The sequence below is a fragment of the Periophthalmus magnuspinnatus genome, chromosome 4 (genome assembly GCF_009829125.3).
Source record: "Periophthalmus magnuspinnatus isolate fPerMag1 chromosome 4, fPerMag1.2.pri, whole genome shotgun sequence".
In the NCBI taxonomy this organism is placed as follows: domain Eukaryota; kingdom Metazoa; phylum Chordata; class Actinopteri; order Gobiiformes; family Gobiidae; genus Periophthalmus; species Periophthalmus magnuspinnatus.
In genome coordinates this window covers 20,431,675-20,454,841 of record NC_047129.1, presented here as the reverse complement: position 1 = coordinate 20,454,841, position 23,167 = coordinate 20,431,675, and the positions used below count along the sequence as shown (strand labels likewise).

At 43.1% G+C, this 23,167-nt stretch overlaps 1 protein-coding gene across 1 annotated transcript in view; it reads right to left on the bottom strand.

Moving 5' to 3' along the window:
- Window positions 1–23,167, bottom strand: part of raver2 (ribonucleoprotein, PTB-binding 2) — a 104,679-nt gene that overhangs the window by 42,392 nt on the left and 39,120 nt on the right. Inside the window, exon 3 of the mRNA XM_055221031.1 lies at window positions 1,106–1,413. Coding sequence (XP_055077006.1) covers window positions 1,106–1,413 — 308 coding nt within the window. The remainder of the gene's footprint in view (window positions 1–1,105; window positions 1,414–23,167) is intronic.

Below are 23,167 nucleotides of genomic sequence, written 5' to 3'. Positions count from 1 at the left end.
AGCGCACTTTCGGCTCCATCGACTCTGGCTCCAATTCACTTTCTATGTAAAAACTGTGTCCCTCTCTCTGTAACTGCTGCTGTCAGACTCGTCATTTTGGTCTTAAATGTTCGTATTAACCCGCTCTACATGATCCTGTCATGATCCGCGCTGTCCGCTCCTGGTTTTCCTCCTGTCCTGCCCTTTCCCTCCCTCACCTGCCAGATCTGGGCTGGGCTCCTGGCTCCTCCTGCACGCACCTGCAGCCCATCAGCGCAATCACCACACCTGCTGTGCATAAGAGGAGCTGAGAGAAGAGACTCAGCGCGAGATCATTGTCGTGTCACTTGATTCCTGTCGTTCCTTCATTCCTGTCTGTTCCTGTGTTCCCGTCGTGCTCCGGCCCTGGATGTCTCCTGCCCGCTCTGCCCTACGCCCGTCTGGTCTGCCTGTTCCTGTGTTCCTGTCGTGCCTGCGTTCCTGACGGTTCCTGTGTTCGTGTGTTCCTGCACACCTGCTCACCTCCGGATCACCCTCTGTTCGTACTTTGTCCCAATTCTACAATAAATACTGTAAATTTGCCCCGAGTCTGCATCCCTTGGTCCGCTACACTCACCCGTTACGACAGATCCTGGGTTTTTTATTAGGCCCGAGCCCCTACAGGGCGTAGGGCCTATTGCTTCACGAAGTTGCACGCGAAGCGCACAACTTCGTGGCAGCACCGCCCCCTGCACAGACTCCTGTATCCTAGCAACCCATGCCGTAGGCATGGGACATGCATATTTGTTCTTGCTAGCATGTCAGCGTCAATTTCACTATTGTTTCTGTAAATCAAGATATGAACATTAATAACAGACTAATCAGGCATCTTTTTTCCATGATGTCGCTCCTGCTAGCGTTAGCAACAGGTTTGATTGACAGTGTTGCCAAGTGCCCGCACCCTGACAAACCAGCGGTTCCAGATTTGCTCTTTCGTTACTATGATACTCACGCTGAGAATTCCAATTATGGAACTCTGCTCCAGATTAGCCGCTATAAGCTTCATTTGGAGCTAAACGCTGTGGTGACATCACACTCAAAACAGTCTATGGTGTAGACACACACACACACAGACACACACACGTACCAGCGCTCGTCCCAGCAGCTCCGACCGTGCCCGCGATGCTGAGTCCTTCTTCATGTACTCCACAAACCCGTAGCCTTTGGAGTGACCCGTCAGCTCGCTATAGACCAGGAAGGAGCGCTCGATGTTCCCATAGGCGCGCACCAGCTCTTCAAACTGCTGGGCGGTGTAGGTGTGGGGCAGGTTGGTGACGCACAGCAGCGAGTCGGTGGGCTGCAGGGTCACGTTGATCAGCCGACCTCGAACAGTGCTGTGATGGAGGGAGCGGATGGCATCCTGAGCCTGGTCCCCGTTCAGCAAAGTCACAAAGGCTAGAGGACGAGAACAAGATGGAGGACGAGACGAAAACAGCAAAAGACACATGAACAAGACACGAGAACATCGAAAAGGAAGGAAAGGGGAGGAGAGATGGAGGAGAGATGGAGGAAAGATGGAGTAGCGTACAAGTAACAGAATGAAATGACGCTCGACGTAGATCACAGATATAGACACACAGATACACAGAGAGAAACACAACACATTAGCCAGAAAAGCCAAAAGGGAAGAAGGCTGTTTGTGGGGAGTGCACTGTGACACACACATATACAGCTATTGATACTCTGCAGTGATGTCACGCTGGAGGTCTCTGCATGTATGTCTATGGTGGAATGTTCAGCAGTGACACATTATGCACACATTAGCCAAAAAACTTTTAAGATCGTCTGAAAACTCAAGAAAAAAATACAAGTGATTTAAAGAACACAAGAGCCTGTGGTCAGTCCAAGCGTTAAGCGTCCTGTTTAAAGTTTGATTTTACGCAAAAAGGTGAGAGTGACTCACTGGAAAACTGTTGGCTAATGTTAATGCTAGCTCGCTTGTGGCTGTTATTTAAGAGGGACTTGTTTAACAGCACAAATCAGCTCACCTGTTGTGGTGCAGATAAATCAGCCTTTATGGTCAGATTGTGTTAAAACAAAACTCAGATTAAAGTCTAACAGACTTTCAGACAGAGTAGTGCCTACAGTTAGCATCACACCTCCAGGGAATGTGGATGATATCAGCTGCACAGTATCTATACATCAGTGAGCTGCACTAGTCACACCAGGAGCGAGGCAGAAGATCAGAGTCTGAGTTACAGCAAAAATATGATGCAAATGGAGCACATCTGCTCATGTCCACTCAGTGTATCACACGTGTCAGATTCACATGGATCTGTACGAGAGCGAGGCAGCGGAGTGTGTACGAAACCCCAAACCTGTATGAGAGCGAAGCAGAGCCAACAAATATGAAAAATATACACTCAACATGTCAACAAAGGCATTTAAAATATTTACAATTACATCAAAAATACATATTCAACATGCCTGGAAACACATTTGATTTTGATATTAAAATATGTCCATTTTAATTTATTTTTTTGTCTTTTCAATTTTTTTATTCCAACAAAGAAATGTATTCAGAACTCCTGTGTTTCAATTAATTTTTCACTCTAAAGTTAAAGTAATTTTGACCTTTGTTACATTTAGTTTAAATCTGGTGTTTGATTTTCAAACCCTGGAAGGAGGACGGGATAAAGTCTCCCTTGTTCCTCCGTCTCCTAAACCTTTGGTACACCAGCAGTATTCACATGCATTAGTTTGTTTGGACACATCTAAGATCAGCTCGTCATGTCTCTGACCCGAGGCTCAGACTAAACGAGGAGCTACTCCAGAGAAATTCATACATGAATACTGTATTTTCTGGACTTTAAGTGTCACTTTTTTCATAGTTTGTCTGGGGGAGAGACTTATGTGTGAAATTATTAAAATATATAATTTCACATCTTGGTTATTGTCACAGACAACTGTGCGAGGACACTCTAGGCTTGTACCAGTGTGACAGTCACGCAGAAGAGGAAGCGGCGCTTCATCTAACGCCAGAGTTGGCGGAGTTGTTCAAAAGTGACACCGAGGATGAAGAATTCACTGGATTTAGTGATTTGGAGTGAGATTGAGAGTAAACTTGTTCACTTGTTTTTTATGCTTTAGTTTTCTGATTAACTGTTAATATCTTATGTTAACATACCAGACATGTATTCAGATCACTGTCTATGCTTCATGTAAGTGTTTACGTATGTGTTATGTAACAACATGTTACAGTTCACTTGTTTGACCACTAGATGGCGCTGGTGTGTTTGTAATACTTGTAAGAAAATTTGCTTGACTCGTTTTCTTTTATACATTTTACATTTAATTTCCCCTTCATTTATAAGACCATAGAGGTGATCATTTTTCATTTGAAACAATATTGTAAATGTTTAGCTTATCATAAGTTTAGTTTAAGGTCTCGAAAACTACTTCCAGTTTTCTGGTTCATCCTTTTACGCTAATGTGAAGTCTTACCCGACAGAGCACTATTTAAGAAATAATTGAAAAGTAAAATATAAACTTTCCAGTTCACTGGTTTGTTTACTAGCAGGCCAAAGTGGTATGTATATCTTCCATGACTTCATATGCAGTTTTGTGTGTATATGTAATATGAGCCAGAGCTTATGTTATATTTTAGGTGTTTGCGAGTTCTACTGTGTGAACTATGATGAAGTAAGACCACAGTAAACATCAGTGAAAAGAACTCCGTGTCTCTTGTGTTTGTGGACAAGCTGGCATGTTACTTTAGCATAGTTATCTGATTAACTGTTAATATCTTAAGTAAACATACCAGACAAGTATTCATTTTGTTGTCTGTGTTACATTAGCGTGCTGTACTGCTATTCAGCCTACTGTTCTGTTTTATTATAACTTGCCTTTAAAGATAAAATGTCTGTTCTTGGTCTCAAATTTTGTAAAATAAATTTCCCCCAAAAATGTGACTTATAGTCCAGTATATATGTTTTTTTCTTCATTATTCTTCTGTGTAATCCCTGTCGTCCAGGTTCAGTTACTGGGTGAACACGGTCTGGAGTGTGCAGTTTCAATGGCGGTGACAGAACAGAGTGTGAGAGTTACACCACCACAACAACAACAACACCACAACAACACCACCACTCCCACACTGCAGCCGCAACTGGACCAGTGCTGACGGAGGCATTACACTTCTTATATAAGACTAATATTTGACTGTGAGGATGCAGACTGCACACAGACTTTGTCACAAAGTGCTGCTTTTGCAATAAACTTTAAGAAGGAACAACAAAATGGACTCATTTGCAAGAAACATACAGCAGTAAAGGCGTAATGCGTAACCTTTGTGGTGCTGGCTCACGGTCAGACGTTCTCGGGGTTCTATGTTAAACTAAAATCATAAAGAGTCAAACTAAAACCATAGTCTTTGGCCTGTAACGACGTCAGTCCTTGGCCTCTAACGACTTGAACGATGTGGGTGCTCTTTAATATATAGCTTGAGAATTGCAAACAAAGTGAAACCAAAAGTGCAGAGCAGAGCAGCCGGTGTATTAGCTAAGTGCTGGGAGCTGAGCCCAAGCCATCGATTTACACTGGGCTAAATTTATGTGGAAAGAGCAGTGCATCACCGTTCCCATCAGCATTCCCATCAGCATTCCCATCAGCTCACGACTTTACACAGACACAGAGGAAGAAACAAACATATTTGGTTTGATTTGGGCTGTTTGGATGACGCGTCTGTGGTGTAAATGTGGAGCAGAGGTGAAACGGTGACGCAGCAGATGTTGGCGTTCACTCGGCGCCACTGGGTTCATTTCAGACGGACGATACTGCAGAGGAACACAAGGACCGGACTCTGACGGAAGTTTACAAAGACATTCTGCTTTGGCCAGATATTTAGAATTAAACTATAACACAACATTTTATTTTATCCTCTTCATTACAAAACACATATTAAAGGTGCTGTATCACGCAAACTGACTCTTGTAGCTTTAGTCCGTGTTCTAATGCTGTTTCCTCCTCAAAAACAGACCTGGAGTTGTGTTTTGTTTCATTCATATATGTTTGAGTAACACTTTATTATTAGTCTGTCTACACCTCCAAAGCTCAAAATGCTCTGTTCCACCTTGTGATGTCATGAAGTGGTAGTTTTCCAGCTCCTTTTACCTTTAGTAGAGATTGGCATTTCCAGATCTTAAATTATCCAAATGAGTCTAGTAAAAGGTGAATGGAGTTTAAAAACACAGTGACGCGCTTCCTGTATTACCACATGATGACATCACAAGGTGGAACAGAGTGTTTTCAGCCTAAACATGCAGGGTTTGTGTGTTAAACATGGGAATGAAACAAAACACAACTCTAGAGAGGGTCCACAGTTTTTCAATGTAAAGTGAATTGGAGCCAGAGTCGATGAAGCCAGAAGTGCGTCCATGATCACTTCCTGTTTGGAACGCGGCGGCTAACAGGTCTATGCTGTGGGCTCATGTGTATCTCCAGTTATAATGTAAACGCCTTATGTCCTGCCTCGGGGCTCGTTTAAATATTTCCAGGTGTTTTTTGTAACAGAATGTGAACATGGCGTAATCACAGAACACACAGCTTCATTTGTGTGATTGGTTCAGAGACAAAGCAGCTGTTTCCTGAGCCTTGAGAGCTTCAGAGGCTTCAGACAGAACATCCTTTGGACAGTCTGCAGTCTCTGACCTCCTGAAGCCCGGAACTGAAACTGGACCTGGACTGAACTGGTTTTAAACATGGACTTAAACAGTTCTGAATGAGCCGTCAGACCAGTCCTCACCTTTCAAAGCATCAGGAAGTGCTTTTGGATTTGTAAAGTGATCCCAGTGTGACAGACATCGAAAATTAACGTTGGCTATAAATGTTGTAGTAAGTCACACATCTAATGTACATGTCCCTATCAACTAAATAAATAAGAAACAGATAAAGGTGCATTCTGTAACTTTTCAGATGGGGTACAGCCATGGAGATGTTACTGCTTTGTCTTAAATATTCCACAGTATGGTTTTAAACTCCAAAATTTACCTTGAAAAACAAACTCTTTTACTGAGAGAAAGTGAAGTCGACTCTCCACAGATCTGACCTGTGATTCTGGTAGGGTTACTTGCTTGTCTCCGTGGAGATTAACAACTTTAATGGATTATACTGTGGAACTTTGTAGACAGAATCTGACTAGTCACCCGTTTGTCAGTCAGTTTAAAGGCTTATAGTGGAACTTTTCAGGCAAAGTTTGACCAGTAACTTGATGTGACAATAACCGAAATACCGTGATGCTGTTTTGTTAAAGGTGTCATAATAATATGGAGAGAACTACATAGACCATAATCCTTCGTTGTTTCAGTGCAGAATTATATGAATAAATGACTGAACCAAAGTCAAAGGCATTTTAAAAGGACGAAGGGACAGATTCACAGATCTGAACCTCCACAAAATATCATAAGAAAGCTGAAACTGCGAGACAGATTTTTGGACAGATTTGGATGTTATTGTGTCCCTAGTAACTTGTCCTGAGAGCGTTGTCTACTTGTTTCCATGGAGATACATATGTTTAATGCTAAAGTGTGAAACTATCCAGACAAACCAATAACATCTCCAGAGACGACCAGTTCCATAGTGCACCTTTAATTAACGTCTATGAGGCTGAGTCTTAAAAAAAAAAGTCTGCTCATTGGAAATGGATAAAAAAGTCCAGTTTCCAGGATGATGAGGAGATTGTGAAATGATTTAAGTGTGAACGCAGCTGCTGCGTGAGCTGCTCGTCAGAGACGCAGCCTGAGGTTCCACTGAGAAACATCCAAAACCCTGATTATTCAAACCAGACTCAACCAGCGACACCGAGCTCCAAATACCAACGTTCTAAATAGTTTCCTCTGTCATTATTATTGCCTGGTGTGTGTTTTAATAATAACCAGATTGAGGCTTTGTTCCAGCTCACAGAAGGTGTAAAGAACGACACAAACGGAGATATTACTCAGACTCATTTGACGATGCCAGATATTCACCCTCAGAATCTGTTGCCAGGTTTAGTCTTCGAAAGTCTCTAGATCCGTGTCTTCTAATTAGTCGACACGAGTGTGAATTTGAATCCAAACAAATCTCTTTCATTTCCTATTTTTCTGCATAATTCAGTGAGCAGATGTTGTGTGGTTTGTATTTTAGCTCAGCGGTGCACAGAGCTATGACACCTACAACTCAGTGATAAACAATGAGCAGTGTTACCATGGCAATTAACAACTCAAATGATCCTTTCAATTGTCAGAAGTCAAGCTGTCACTTCACAGGCCACAAAACTGGTTAGTAAGAATTTAGCAGCTCTGGGATGACTTCCCTTGTTCCTCGTGCTTTCACTAGACTGTGGCTTTGTTTGAGACCACAGACTAAAGAAGTGGACTGAGTGGAGTGGAGTGAGTGTGACGTCACCCACAGCGTTCAGCTCCAAATGAAGCTCATTGAGGCTAGAAGTTATAGAGGCCAATGTGGAGCAGAGTTCCATATTTGGAATTCTGACCACGAGTATCATAGCAACCAAAGAGCCAATCAGGAGCGAGGCTGTTGAAGGTAACGCCCCTTCCCACCAACACCACTTTCGCTGGTTTAGCAGGGAGTGGGTGCTTAGCAACGCTGTCAATCAAACCTGTTGCTAACACTAGCAGGAGTGACCTCAGGAAAAGAAGGCGCCTGATTTGTCTGGTTTTAATGTTCATATCTTGATTTACAGTGAAATAAAAACCCCAGGATCATGTAAAGTGGGTTAATACAAACATTTTAAGACCAAAATGACGAGTCTGACAGCAGCAGTTACAGAGAGAGGGGAAACAGTTTTTACACAGAAAGTGAATTGGAGCCAGAGTCAATGGAGCCAGAAGTGCACCCATGATCACTTCCTGTTTGTAACGCGGCAGCTAACAGGTTAGCTACGTCTGTTTATATCTGTGTTATCTCTCAGTCATTCAGGTCTGATCCATAGCAAAAGAAAAATAGCAGAGAGGGCTTTCTTCATGTGTTTCTCCTCCTTCACTTTTCCCTCTGTGTTTGTGGACACCACTTGAGCTCTGTGTTGTAGAGTATGGATAACTCAGAGTTTGTGCTGCAGTGGATGGTGTGAATCAAACAGCAGGTATTGGTCAGTGTGTGTGGGCTTCATGAAGACCCTGGTCCTCTCCTATTGTCACTGCACAATCTAAGAAGATCAGTTTGTTCTCCTTGGCCTCTTCCCATGTGAACTTGATGTTTGGATCCACAACAATAATATTTGCAGTAAAGGGTTTAAAATGTGAAGTCAAGGGTTTAAGTATTGATACCAAACCCCGAGCCACAGACAAAGCAATGTGGTCTCCTCATGATCACAGTCACATGATCACAGTCACATGATCACAGTCACATGATCACTGATGGTTCAAATCAGTTTAATATGAAAAGTATGTCTCAAAGTGTTTTAGACATATTTGATTCATTGCTCTGCTTTTGTCTTTTTTTCCTTCTGTCTGCGGCTCGTACAAAAACATTTGGTGAACAGAACACAGATCAGAAGGTGGCACACCAGCCCATCTGCAGCCCGGGTCTGACCACGGCGCCGACCTTAGTGCTTTTATCTCACTTCAAAGCGACGAGAGGGGTCCCAAAACTCGCCAGCACTTCAGCTACGGCTATGACTTAATGTGAGAGCGTTGGCAAGGGTCAACTTTGAAATCACACAGAAGACAGCGTGGATCAGGACGGCAGATTAAACACAACCAAATCACAAGCGCCACGTTTTCCTCCACAAACAATAACTCCCTGTGTCAGATGCCCTCCCTGTGTTTCATATGTCAGGAAAGATCACATTTTGTCTTGATTTTTTCGATATCAATACCTGCCCAAATGACTATCTAGTTACAATATTAGTTTTAGTATTGATAGTGTCTGATTTTCTATACTTTTGACGATCACACACAGAACACTCAAACATAAATCACAAATCTTATCAATCAGAATTAGATATTTTTCCCAGTTCGTCCAGCCTCAACATGTGTTTATAGGTAAAGTTTGGAGCTAATAATGAGCAGCGTCTGCTCCACAGGTGGAAGTGTCCGAGCACATTCCTGCATCAGTGCGTTGTATCCACAGACTGGGTAAAGACGTGGACTGACTGAATGTGACGTCACCCACAGTGTTCAGCTCCAAATGAAGCTCAAGAGCCTCGAGCAGTTATAGGGACGATTTGGAGTTCCATATTTGGAATTCCGACAATAAGTATCATAGCAACCAAAGAGCCATTCAGGAGCGAGACTGTTGAAGGTAACACCACGAGGCCCCTGCCAGACCAGCAGTGTGTGTGCTTAGCAACGCTGTCAATCAGACCTAATGCTAATGCTAATGCTAGTGGGAGCGACATCGGGAAATAAGACGCCTGATTTGTCTGCTGAAAACACCACAATAGTTTATGTTCTGTTTGTGTTGTTTGTGTTCTATTTGTGTTCTGTCCGTGTTCTGCTCATGTTCTATTTGTGTTCTCTGTGTTCTGTTTGTGTTCTATCTGTATTATGTTTGTGTCCTTTTTGTGTTATGTCTGTGTCCTTTTTGTGTTCTCTGTGTTCTGTTTGTGTTCTGCTCGTGTTCTGTTTGTGTTCTGTTTGTGTCATTTTTGTGTTCTGTTTGTGTTCTCTGTGTTCTGTTTGCATCCTTTTTGTGTTCTGTTTGTGTTCTTTGTGTTCTGTTTGTGTCCTTTTTGTGTTCTGTTTGTGTTCTTTGTGTTCTGTTTGTGTCCTTTTTGTGTTCTGTTTGTGTTCTTTGTGTTCTGTTTGTGTTCTTTGTGTTCTTTTTGTGTTCTTCTCATGTTCTGTATGTGTTCTTTGTGTTCTTTTTGTGTTCTTTTTGTGCTCTGTGTTCTGTTCATGTAGCTTGTGTTCTTTTGGTGTTCTGTTTCTGTTCTGTTTGTGTTCTGTTCATGTTGTTTGTGTTATTTTTGTGTTCTATGTTGTTTTTGTTCTTTTTTGCTATGCCTCATTTTCTTTAATCGTTCACACAGCTTTAGTCTGGGCTTTAGGTGTGAGCTCCAAACAAACACATCTCGCTGCTGCAGCAACAATACACGATATATGTGAACTTTTTCACAACACAAAGCGTAGATGTATTAATGATGGGGCTTTTGTAGATTATAGTCTATGGAGAATAAAGGAGCACAGATATGATAAAATTGTGTTGAAATTCCCTGTCTGGGTGAAAGGGGGCGGTGCTATTCCCCGATGAAGGAGCTAATTAAAAGCAGGGGAGGTCTAATCTATCCCGGGACGCTGTTCCTTACGGAGCTGAGGAGGAGTGGGCTTCATCTCCAGCCTGGAGCTAGCGGGAGTCTCGGGAATGCTAATCCGGAATGAGCGTGTAAACCGGAAAAAATAACAAATGAACAATTCCGGCGAGAATGAACCGAGGTGAATCCACAGAGAGGAGGTTTCTGCTGTGTTTGGAAGACTGTCCTGATTAAAGTGAAAAGTAAAAAATATACTGTGTACTGGGTTTGGCCTCTGCTCGTCTCCATGGAGATGCTATTACTTCACCTGGAATGTTCCACAGTACAGCATTAAAGTGTTACAGTTCCATGGAGGCAAGCAGCCGCCAGGCCAAGAAACAGGAAAGATCCGAGGTGAAGCGCTCAGTCAGAAAACAGGTTTGAAAAAGGATGTTAAGCCACAAAAACACCTCAAACTGAATAAATGAAACATGGAGCTGCTTAATGCCACACGCTGGAACATTCCAGGCAGAGCAACAACATCATTTGAGTTCCTGAAGAGGGCGCTGTCCTCAGTCTGCATGAACACTCAAACAGGAATGACACGAAATCCACTGAGGGCACGCACAAAGTTCAAAGGTCACACAAACAGAGTTCAAAGATCACAAACATACAGGGTTCAAAGGTCACACACAGGGTTCAAAGGTCACACACACACACAGGGTTCAAAGTTCACACACACAGGATTCAAAGGTCTCACATACACGCACACACACTTAAACACACACAGGGTTCAAAGGTCACACACAGGGTTCAAAGTTCACACACACAGGGGTCAAAGGTCTCACACACACACACACACACACACACCCCTACACACCCCCACACACACACACCCCCACACACACACCCCCACACACACACTTAAACACACACACACTGTTCAAAGCTCCTGAACACGTGCAGCTTCAGTTCGGCCTTTGTGCTTTACAAAAATCTTGTCAGACACAAACAATTAACTAGAACATCCAAAAGGGGAGGGCATCCTGGTGAAAATACAAAGCTTTGATGTGAGAGGCTGTAGAGGAGATCGCACCGTCTGAGAGCGTGATCCGCCCAAGAGCGTTATCCGACCGAGAGCGTTATCCGACCAAGGAGCTTTGACAATTTACCACAGATAAAACGCTGAGTCATATAAACATGGTTTGGTTTTGTTTGAAGATGTTTTTGTGTGTGTGTATGTGTGTGTGTGTGTGGGTGGGTGTGTGTGTGTGTGTGTGTTTCTTCCATTCCTCACACTCACATGTTTCAGACTTCAGTTCAGTTTCAGTTTGTAGTTCACAGAGAGAGTTCATTCTCGTGTTTGTGAAATGGCTAATTTTTGCTTCATTTTCAGCCAAATGAATCACGTAAATCGAAGCTCTTTTGGATGATTAAAGGAAACCGACAAATCAGGAGGAAGTCCATGTTTCCATATTTACACTTCTGTACGTAGAACCTAATGAAGCAGATCAATACCACACAAAGTATCGATTCTCATATAAAAATATTTGTGGGTGTGGATATTAAAATTATAAATCAGTTCAAGCTGAGGCGGAGCAACGACAGCGACGTCAGGGTTAAATTATCTGTAAAGTTTTGATGCATTGTAATAAAAAACTCTGTGGTTCAGTAGTATCGGATCAGTATCAAAACACCTGCCATAGAATCACTTGGTGTTGGATCAAACTGGCTGCACTAGAAGTGAAACGGGAACAAAAACCTTTGGGTTTTTTTAACTTTCCAAAAATGGAAAACATCTGAAGCACATGTAAAACTGGAGCCACTGCAGCACTTTAATAATGTGGAAATAAACATTTATAATCAAACTTCTCCTATTTTTAATGTTTTTAATGTTTTAAATGGACCTGTGCAGGTGTTTGGGTTTGAAGAGTCTCATTAAACTCTCTCTGTGCAAATGAAGAGACACGAAATGAAAATAATAAATGTCTGCTATCACTTGTGTCTAGAATTGAACTGTTTCTTCAGCTCAAACTTGATTCATGTAAATATAAATCTTACATTTGTCTGTTTGGTGAAAAAGCAGCAGAGGGAAAAAAGTTTTGTTCATTTGTGAGGTGGAAAAATGTGTTTTTCTCTCAAATAGTTTTAGCTTCATTTTGATTTATCTGATTGGTCCACTGCTGTGACACTTCGGCCAATAAGCATGAAGTATTCCACCTCATGTTCTGCCTTTTCCAAAACTCTTCCTGCAGGAGCAGGATCGATCACGTGCACGAGGCTCAGGCTGTGTCAGAGCAGCTTCACCCAGAGTGCCACAGGCATGTTTCACCTCAGAAGATCGACCTGACCTGATTATCTGTTTAAATGAACAAACCAAAGAAACCACAATCTGAACTAATCCAACAATGTGAAAGGAACAAATATTCTCAATTCTCTGCACAAGGATTTCCCTAAAATCAGACGTGTTCTTCAAATTGTTCAGATGTTTAACCATGTTCTAGTTGTTTCTTCTCATTGGGCCTCTGAAGTTACATTTGGAGTGATTCATGTTTGAGTAATTCTTGAATTGACTATTATCAAGACTCCATTTTGCCAATCTACCCCCATTTAACCTCTACCCGTACACGCTCACTGTGACGTACACGCTCACTGTGACACTTGTCCTTGTCCACACACACACACTGACCAATAACTGCTGTTTGATTCACACCATCCACTGAAGACAAACTCTGAGTTATGCGTACTCTAAAACAGATAGAATAGATAGATCTAAGAGCTAAAAAACAGGACAACTGGGAATCTGAACCTAGAAGGATATGAGTAACTATTCCTTACACAGCGGGTGTGTCTGAAAAACTTCCGAGAATTTTCAGACAGTACGAGATTAAGATCAACTTCAAACCTACAAACACTTTACAAGAGAAACTGGTTCACCCAAAGGACAAAACCCCGAGCCATAAACAAAGTAATGTAGTCTACTCCATTCAGTGAAGAGTGCAGTGAGCGTTACACTGGGTAAACTAAACAGCCACTCCATAAGAGGATGTACTCACCCTGTCGAGAGAACAGCTCAGGACCCCAGTCTGCTGTTCATCTCCATCTCAAAAACACTAACCACTCCTTTGAAAATAGTGAGGTACAGATCTTAGCCAGAGAAAAGAAATGGTTTGAGAGGAGAGTTAAAGGAGCTTTTTTGTTAGGAAAGACAATCCTTCCTGGAACAGAAATGGGGGCCTGAGACATCATCTATCCCCCATCTATAACTCCATCTTCAGACCCAAAACAAAGAGAACAATAGGCTGTCTGCATCTAATTCTAAAGCATTTTTATCAACCGCAAAACCAGGAAATAATTTTAATGCACTGTTAGCATGCTAGTTGTTGTTATCATTTAATAATGATGACGCTAGAAATGCATGAGGAAAGTGACAAATGAGTTTAGACCGCTGCAAAAAGGGTTTTCATGTTTTAAGGCAGTAAAAATCAAGTACAGCGCCTTTAATGCAAGTAAATAACATCTCCCTGGAAACGGGCAGGTGCCGGTCACCCCCCTCATGGAAAAGTTCCACAGTGCAGCTTGAAGATCATCTTGCTGATTTCCGCTCAAACTGAAACCATCTGATGATTAAAGCTGCATGTAACAGGAGCTGTATGATTAGCCTGTGTAAATGTGTTGGCTCTGGTCGTGTTGCTAATGTTTTTGTGGGCGTTGGAGGCGTTGGAGGCGAAGGGGGCGCTCTGATGGAGAGGCACGTCGCTGGGCATGTGTTTAGCTCCGCCCCCGCCTCGCGCCCACACAGTCATTGTTCTCTCTGTGCTTTGGCCTGTTCTGCACACGCTCAGATTCTCTCTCGTTCTGCACATCTGCACGGAGGAATGGTTAAAGCTTCATTATGTCACTTTTCTGCTGGAGAGTCTGCCACCTGCATGTCTCTATGGAGATGTTATTCCTTACCATGTCCTTGGAGACAAACAGGCCAAGTTACAATTCAGATCAGTGGAAAAGCGAGTCCGCTCATAGTAAGAATGTATGTTTTACAATGATTGTTTAAAATGGAGACATTATACCTCTATGGGGTATTAAAGAGGGGGTATTTACCTCTATGGGGAATTAAAGAGGGGGTATTTACCTCTATGGGGTATTAAAGAGGGGGTATTTACCTCTATGGGGAATTAAAGAGGGGGTATTTACCTCTATGGGGAATTAAAGCGGGGGTATTTACCTCTATGGGGTATTAAAGAGGGGGTATTTACCTCTATGGGGAATTAAAGCGGGGGTATTTACCTCTATGGGGAATTAAAGAGGGGGTATTTACCTCTATGGGGTATTAAAGAGGGGGTATTTACCTCTATGGGGAATTAAAGAGGGGGTATTTACCTCTATGGGGAATTAAAGAGGGGGTATTTACCTCTATGGGGTATTAAAGAGGGGGTATTTACCTCTATGGGGAATTAAAGCGGGGGTATTTACCTCTATGGGGTATTAAAGAGGGGGTATTTACCTCTATGGGGTATTAAAGAGGGGGTATTTACCTCTATGGGGAATTAAAGAGGGGGTATTTACCTCTATGGGGAATTAAAGAGGGGGTATTTACCTCTATGGGGAATTAAAGAGGGGGTATTTACCTCTATGGGGAATTAAAGAGGGGGTATTTACCTCTATGGGGTATTAAAGAGGGGGTATTTACCTCTATGGGGAATTAAAGAGGGGGTATTTACCTCTATGGGGTATTAAAGAGGGGGTATTTACCTCTATGGAGTATTAAAGAGGGGGTATTTACCTCTATGGGGAATTAAAGAGGGGGTATTTACCTCTATGGAGTATTAAAGAGGGGGTATTTACCTCTATGGGGAATTAAAGAGGGGGTATTTACCTCTATGGGGTATTAAAGAGGGGGTATTTACCTCTATGGGGAATTAAAGAGGGGGTATTTACCTCTATGGGGTATTAAAGAGGGGGTATTTACCTCTATGGGGAATTAAAGAGGGGTATTTACCTCTATGGGGTATTAAAGAGGGGTATTTACCTCTATGGGGTATTAAAGAGGGGGTGTTTACCTCTATGGGGTATTAAAGAGGGGGTATTTACCTCTATGGGGTATTAACTGTAACACATAACATGTTTAAGGCTCCATGTTTAATTTTATTGTTTTGAAAATGCTATATTCACCCAAAACATCATATTAACATGTTTGCTAAGCTCTGCTCCCTTTTCTCTCTGTGCTACATAATTCCATATATGTTACTTTGTCTACATCTTCTGTGTGTAACTAAAATGTAGAAAGTAGTAAAAATAAAGAAAAAAACACAGTGAGCGGGTTTGACCGGTCGTGTAAATGTCACAGAAAACAACTTTACATAGCGCCCACAGTCACTTCAGCCGCAGCTTTAATATAAGCTGTTCTTCTTCTGTTGTGTGATTACAGACTCTACACATACATCGGTGTAATATTATGCATGTGTCTGATATCATCTGTCTTATACCTGCTTCCTCTTTCTCGTCTCCGCAGACACAGCTGTGTCCGTGGTTACACTGTTCTAACCAGCTGCTTATCGCCTTGTTTCGGTTCAAAGCTTCAGATCACACTTCTGCTGGACACAAACACCAGAGCTGCATGTGCAAGCCGGTTCTGTGGAGGAGCTGCACGCCACATGGTCTATATATAAATGGACATAGCTAACGTACTAGCCGCTGCGCTCCAAACAGGAAGTGATCATGGGCGCACTTTCGGCTCCATCGACTCTGGCTCCAATTCACTTTCTGTGTAAAAACTGTGTCCTCTCTCTGTAACTGCTGCTGTCAGACTCGTCATTTTGGTCTTAAATGTTCGTATTAACCCGCTCTACATGATCCTGGGGTTTTTATTTCACTATTGTGTTTGTAAATCAAGATATGAACACAATGAGAATCGATACCAGCGCGGCTCAGTTTGGATCAGAATAAATGAAACAGAAACATACAGGTGTGATCGCTCATGTTTAGATCAGCCTCATGTACCACAATGAACATCTCCGTGGTGTCCTGTCTCACTACACAGAATGTCTTCGTGGAGTCCTGTCTCATGGCGTCCTGTCTGTTTCCGTTTCTCCCTTGTCACATCGGGCTCAGAGACACATCTTTCAGACGACTGTAATGAACTGAACTCAGAGCGATTATGATTTCGCTCGGAGGGTCACAGAATGAAGCTTGTTAGCACCAGTTTGTGTTTGTTTAGACGGAGACGAGGGAGGACGGCTCCTTAACACAGAGACACGGGATGGAACAATGAACCTTAATCTTATTCTGAAATTCATTTTAATTCAAATATTTTACTTTAAAGACATTTTACAGAACGGAACCACCACCTGTTTGTCTCTACAGAGGTGAGACTGTGGGCAAGCAGGTTCCATAGTGCAGCTTTAACACTTTGGAAACGTTTGGATCCTTCCTTTTCACTCTGTTTTCTCCGTCTGTTTGTTTGGAAGTTTGGATCTGAATTCCTATCCTGGCAAATCCAAAATTTGGCGAGTCACTTTTGGAATTTCTGTTCTTTGTTGTAAAACAGAATTTGAATTTTGGACAGTTCCACAAAACATTAAAATCACAGTAATTTGAACCGAGGAGCAGGAACCAAACATGAGCTCGTGCCGTTTGAAGTCGGAGATGCCAAATGACGATAAGCACTTTGTGGAATTTAGAGATGTTTGAGGAAGATAAGCTAACTTTTTCCAAACATAAATTCATCAAAACAAATTTAAAAAGCACATTTCTGGTTCCAGGATGTTTTTACGACCCACTACAAAACTCTGGCTTTTTTTTTTTTCATTTTAATAACTGTTTATGTTGTAAATCCAAACCTGATGTAGAGCCGCACTTTGCTTTGATCAATGTGTTCTCCTCATGACCCCTGAGCCGTGTTCTCCTCGTGACCCCTGAGCCGTGTTCTCCTCATGACCCCTGAGCCGTGTTCTCCTCATGACCCCCGAGCCGTGTTCTCCTCATGACCCCTGAGCCGTGTTCTCCTTATGAACCCTGAGCTGTATTCTGTGTTCTTCTCATGACCCCTGAGCCGTGTTCTCCTCATGACCCCCGAGCCGTGTTCTCCTCATGAACCCTGAACCTGATCCTCAAAACCTCCTGAAGGTCGCAGGTTTGGAGCTGTAAAGGGTCTGACTTTGGAGAAACTAATATAAGGGCTGTCGACCTCCATGAGATGAATACGAGTGAATCAAAGATGGGGAAGAGGTGGAGGAGGAAGAGGAGGAGGAGGAGGAGTGTTCTGTGATGGAGTGATGATGGAGTGATGATGGAGTGATGAGAGTGTGATCACAGAGAACAGACGCATCACATTTACACAGAGCTACTGAGTTAACAAACAGACAGATGGATGGAGGATGAAAGAGGGAAAGAGGTAAGGAAAGAGGGAGAGAGGGAGGGAGGATGACAAAGGGAGAGAGGGAGAGGGAGGGAGAGAGAGAGAGAGGGAGTGACAGGGAGGGAGAGAGAGAGAGATACAAAGTTTGATACTATGGCTTTAAGTATCTGCTGATTCTTGATATCGACTGATACCAGAGAAACAGCTTTTATTTACTTTAAATAAAATAAAACAAACTGATCCACATTTATGGAGATGTTACTTTTCTTTAAGGAGCTGTTTATCTGTGATGTAACGACTGAACAGCTTTGTGTAAATAAAAGTTCAAACATTCTGAGACTTTCTGGTCCAAATACGACCTGTAAACGTCTCATTACATCAGTTTGTCCAACACGATATCAACTGAACCGATATTTGGAGCCGATATCTGATCCCAGTATTGACTCAGTGCATCTGGGACAGAGCACATTTATGCATCTGGTACTTCACAAGCAGACAGATGGACAGATGACGATAAAGGGAGAGCGAATGAGAGGGAGAGAGGGAGGGAGTGAGAGACTAGATCCTCCACAGGACGAGGGACACGCTGCTGTCCAGGAAACAGACTCAGAGCTTCACTTCAGACCATGTAGATTTAACATTTAACAAACTCAAACTGCAGCTGCTCTGATCCAAACACAGATCCTCCCTCTCTCTCCTCTGACCCTCACACAACAGACCCTGCTGACCTGCTCCTCTCTGACCCTCACAGACCCTGCTGACCCTCTTCTCTCTGACCCTCACAGACCCTGCTGACCCTCTTCTCTCTGACCCTCACAGACCCTGCTGACCCTCTTCTCTCTGACCCTCACAGACCCTGCTGACCGTCAGACAAAGGACAGTGTTGAGAGGCTGGAATCTCCTTTGTCCCGTTGAGCCCTGATTCCACAGGAGCTTAGTGAGAGCGCATACCTCTGAACTGTGTGAAAGAGAGAAAGAGAGAGGGAAGAGAGGAGAGGAGGAGAGAGAGACAGAGAGACAGTACACATACCTCTGAACTGTGTAAAAGAGAGAAAGAGAGAGGGAAGAGAGGAGAGAGACAGCGAGAGAGAGAGAGAGACAGTGCACATACCTCTGAACTGTGTGAAAGAGAGAAAGAGAGAGGGAAGAGAGAAGAGAGAGAGAGAGACAGTGCACATACCTCTGAACTGTGTGAAAGAGAGAAAGAGAGAAGGAAGAGAGGAGAGGAGGAGAGAGAGAGAGACAGACAGTACATATAACTATGAACTGTGTGAAAGAGAGAAAGAGAGAGGGAAGAGAGGAGAGGAGGAGGAGAGAGAGAGACATACAGACAGTAGATATAACTCTGAACTGTGTGAAAGAGAGAAAGAGAGAGGGAAGAGAGGAGAGAGACAGAGAGAGAGAGACAGTGCACATACCTCTGAACTGAGAGAAAGAGAGAGGGAAGAGAGGAGAGACAGAGACAGAGAGACAGTGCACATACCTCTGAACTGAGAGAAAGAGAGAGAGGAGAGAGAGACAGAGAGAGACAGTGCACATACCTCTGAACTGTGTGAAAGAGAGAGAGGGAAGAGAGGAGAGGGGGAGAGAGAGGGACAGAGCGAGAGAGACAGTGCACATACTTCTGAACTGAGAGAAAGAGAGAAGAGAGGAGAGGAAGAGAGGGAGAGACAGACCACATACCTCTGAACTATGTGAAAAAGAGAAAGAGAGGGGGAAGGGAGGAGAGGAGGAGAGAGAGAGACAGTGCACATACCTCTGAACTGTCCCTATGTGAAAGAGAGAAGAGGGGGAAGAGAGGAAAGAGGAGAGACAGACAGAGAGAAAGAAGCAGAGTTTGGTCGGGCGGCGCACTGGTTCAGCCAATGCTCTGGTTGGACCATAGACTGTATATAAAGGGACATAGCTAACACGCTAGCCTCCAAACAGGAAGTGATCATGGGCACATGGGCTCCATCGACTCTGGCTCCAATTCACTTTCTGTGTAAAAAATGTGTCCCCTCTCTCTGTAACTGCTGCTGTCAGACTCGTCATTTTGGTCTTAAATGTTCGTATTAACCCGCTCTACATTATCCTGGGGTTTTTATTTCACTATTGTGTTTGTAAATCAAGATATGAACATTAAAAACAGATAAATCAGGCGCCTTCTTTACCTGAAGTCGCTCCTGCTAGCGTTAACAACAGGTTTGATTGACAGCGTTGCTAAGCGCCCGCCCCCTGCTAAACAAGCGGTGTAGATGGGAAGGGGCATTACTTTCAACAGCCTTGCTCCCGATTGGCTCTTTGGTTGCTATGATACTCATGGTCAGAATTCCAAATATGAATCTGCTCCACACTGGCCGCTATAACTGCTCTAGCCTCGATGAGCTTCATTTGGAGCTGAAGCTGTGGTGACGTCACACTCGCGTCTTTACACAGTCTGTGGGTTGGAATAAGAATATTTCCTGGTCGTATCGCTCCAGAACATCTCAGATACAGTGTCATTTTTAACATCAAATAAAAGTTGTTTCTTTAGTGTTTAATGAGTTTCTTTTAGTTTGATTTAGACTCAGATCAGTGTGAAATATACAGAAAAAGTCACATTTTTGGCTCTTTACGTGATTTTTTTCCTCTGCGTTTAAACTTGTAATGATCTAGTTTTGATAAGAGTTTTAGTATTCATGAGGAACTGTTTTTTTTTGTTTTTTTTTGTTTTGTAAAGTCCACAAAGACGCGCGCTGTAGTAACGAGATGCTGATTCCCAAAGATAATTTACATGAAAAAAAAAAAAAAAACACTGGCAACTTCCACAAACTTCATTTATTCTCCGATCGTTCGCCAACGCGCCCAAACATCCATCAGAGCGTCTGCCAACAGGTGCTTCCAAACCAACGGGACCCAAGCCCGTTATTTAAATTAAACCAAAGCGGAGTGATTAGCACCGACGTCTGAGGCCAACTCCAAATCCTCTTTGATAACGAGGTCCTCCTGAGCTCGAGGTCCCACCCACAGAAACATGCGGCCCACTCACATAATGAGCCATGTTTAACTTCTCAATGTGAGACACGGAGACGCTAACAAGCTCTGGGTAAAGTACCTCGCCTCCTACCTCCTAATGGTGAGGGAAGAAGAAAAGGGAAGGAGACAAGGGAAAGAAACACTGGAAGGAGACAAGGGAAGGAGACATGGAAAGAAGACACGGAAAGGAAACACAGGACACAGACAAGGGAAGGAGACAAGGGAAGGAGATGAGGAAGGAGACACGGGATGGAAACACAGGACGCAGACAAGGGAAGGAGACGAGGGAAAGAGGCAGGGGAAAGGAACATGGGAAGGAGACAAGGGAAGGAAACATGGGACGCAGATAAGGGAAGGAGACAAAGGAAGGAGATAAGAAAAGGAGACAAGGAAGGAGACATGGGAAGGAAACAAGAAAGGACACAAGAAAGGAGACATGGAAAGGAGACACAGAAAGGAAACACGGGACGCAGACAGGTGAAGGACACAAGGGAAGGAGACATAGGAAGGAAGTAGAGGAAGTAGTTGTGGAAGTAGAGTAAAAGTAAAAGGTCAAAGAGTACTCTAGTGGAAACTGTTGTTGTGTCTTTAGGCAAGACACTTCCCCCACCCTGCCCGGTCTGAATCAGGTGAGGTCAGTCTGTCCTGTTTCTGGAAAAGTACATTATAAGAATAATTACAATATAATAATATTAATATTAATATTATTATTATTATTATTATTAATAATAATAATAATAATAATAATAATAATAATAATAATAATAATAATAATAATAATAATAATAATAATAATAATAATAACAATAACAATACTATTATTATTATTATTATTATTATTAAGATTTAAATGAGTGAAATGTGACCCGCTGAACTAAAACAAGACCCTCTAAATTCGAGCTCACAGCTTTTATTCCTCTTTTTTCCTGGATGTGTGAGACTCTGAGGATACCTGCTGCACATGATGTTTGTGTTACTGCACAGGTCCAACAGTTCATCACTGCTCTGTCACTACACTGTGACCATCACCATAGCAACGAGTAAACAAATGAACTACTGTTAGACGAGCTTCAGCAAAAACAGAAAGAACAAACGCTCTGAACATCACAGACAAAAGGATTTTGAGTTTGTGTGACTCTGGTATGAGCCGATCAGGAGGAGCAGGAGGTGTTTGAACTGAGGAGGAGGAGCTGAGGAGCAGGAGCTGAGGAGGAGGAGCTGAGGAGGAGGAGCTGAGGAGCAGGAGCTGAGGAGCAGGAGCTGAGGAGCAGGAGCTGAGGAGCAGGAGTTGAGGAGGAACACTAACTCTGCTCCTCTCTGTTTATCCTGACTTCAAATTGCTGTAAATTCAACTGCGATGACTCTAGTAACTCAACAATACACAAACTATAATAATAACCCTAACCTTTGACCCTAGAGTGGAGTGTGTGTGTGTGTGTGTTATACCCTACTGTGGAGTGTGTGTGTGTGTGTGTTAAACCCTACAGTGGAGTGTGAGGCCTCTTTCCAGTTTTATGGCCCCCGTCTATGGAACAGTCTGCCGGAGGACCTCAGGGCCGCAGAGAACATGTGCATTTTAATGCACTGTAAAGCACTTTGTGTTACATTTTTCTTGTATGAAAAGTGCTTTATAAATAAAGTTTGTTGTTGTTGTTGTTGTTGTTGTGTATGTGTGTGTTAAACCCTACAGTGGAGTGTGTGAGTGTGTGTATTAAACCCTATAGGGAGTGTGTGTGTGTTAAACCCTATAGTGGAGTGTGGGGGTGTGTGGGTGTGTGTGTGTGTGTGTGTGGGGGGGGGGGGGGGGGGGTGCGTTGGAGGTACAGAGGGAGAAGGGTCTGTGATGTCTCAGAGGAGCAGAGACATGTAAACATGAACACTGTGACCGAATAAGTCCAACAGGAGAGAGGCCCACACGTGCACACTCTCACACGTGCACACTCTCACACGTGCACACTCTCACACGTGCACGCTCTCACACGTGCACAGCTCATACACGTGTACACTTCCAGGAGTATGATTTTCAACAAAAAGGTGAGCGCAACTAACTGAAAAACTGCTGGCTAATGCTAATGCTAGCTTGTGACTGTAATGTTATTTGAGAGGGACGTGTTTAGCAGCACAAATCAGTTCACCTGAGTTCAGATAGGTCAGCTCTTTATGGTCAGATTAAGTTAAAACAAAACTCAGATTAAAGTCTAACTTGAGTAACAGAGCTTCAGACAGAGCAGTGCCTACAGTTAGCATCACACCTCCAGAGAATGTTGACGACCTCAGCTGCGAAGTATCAATTAGAAAAGTGTTTTAGCATATACTTTTGTGATGGAGGGTCTTACGTCCACTTGTCTGGAGTCTTCTAAAATACGGCTTTAAACGACTACAGAGTGACGTGCTGCACCTTTAAGAACACAGATCAAAACCTGCCGATGTGAATTTTACTACAGATGCCTTCCCTTTAGTCACGCGCAGCACACTGGAAGTAGTAAACCTGATACTTTTCATCACAACAGCTGTTCGATCTTGATATTTCCCTGAAACCACCTTAAACACACGCGCCATTGTGACATAAAGACAAAGATAATGAAAATAACTTGTTTTGAAAAGTAAAGGCTGGCTCAGAGCTCACA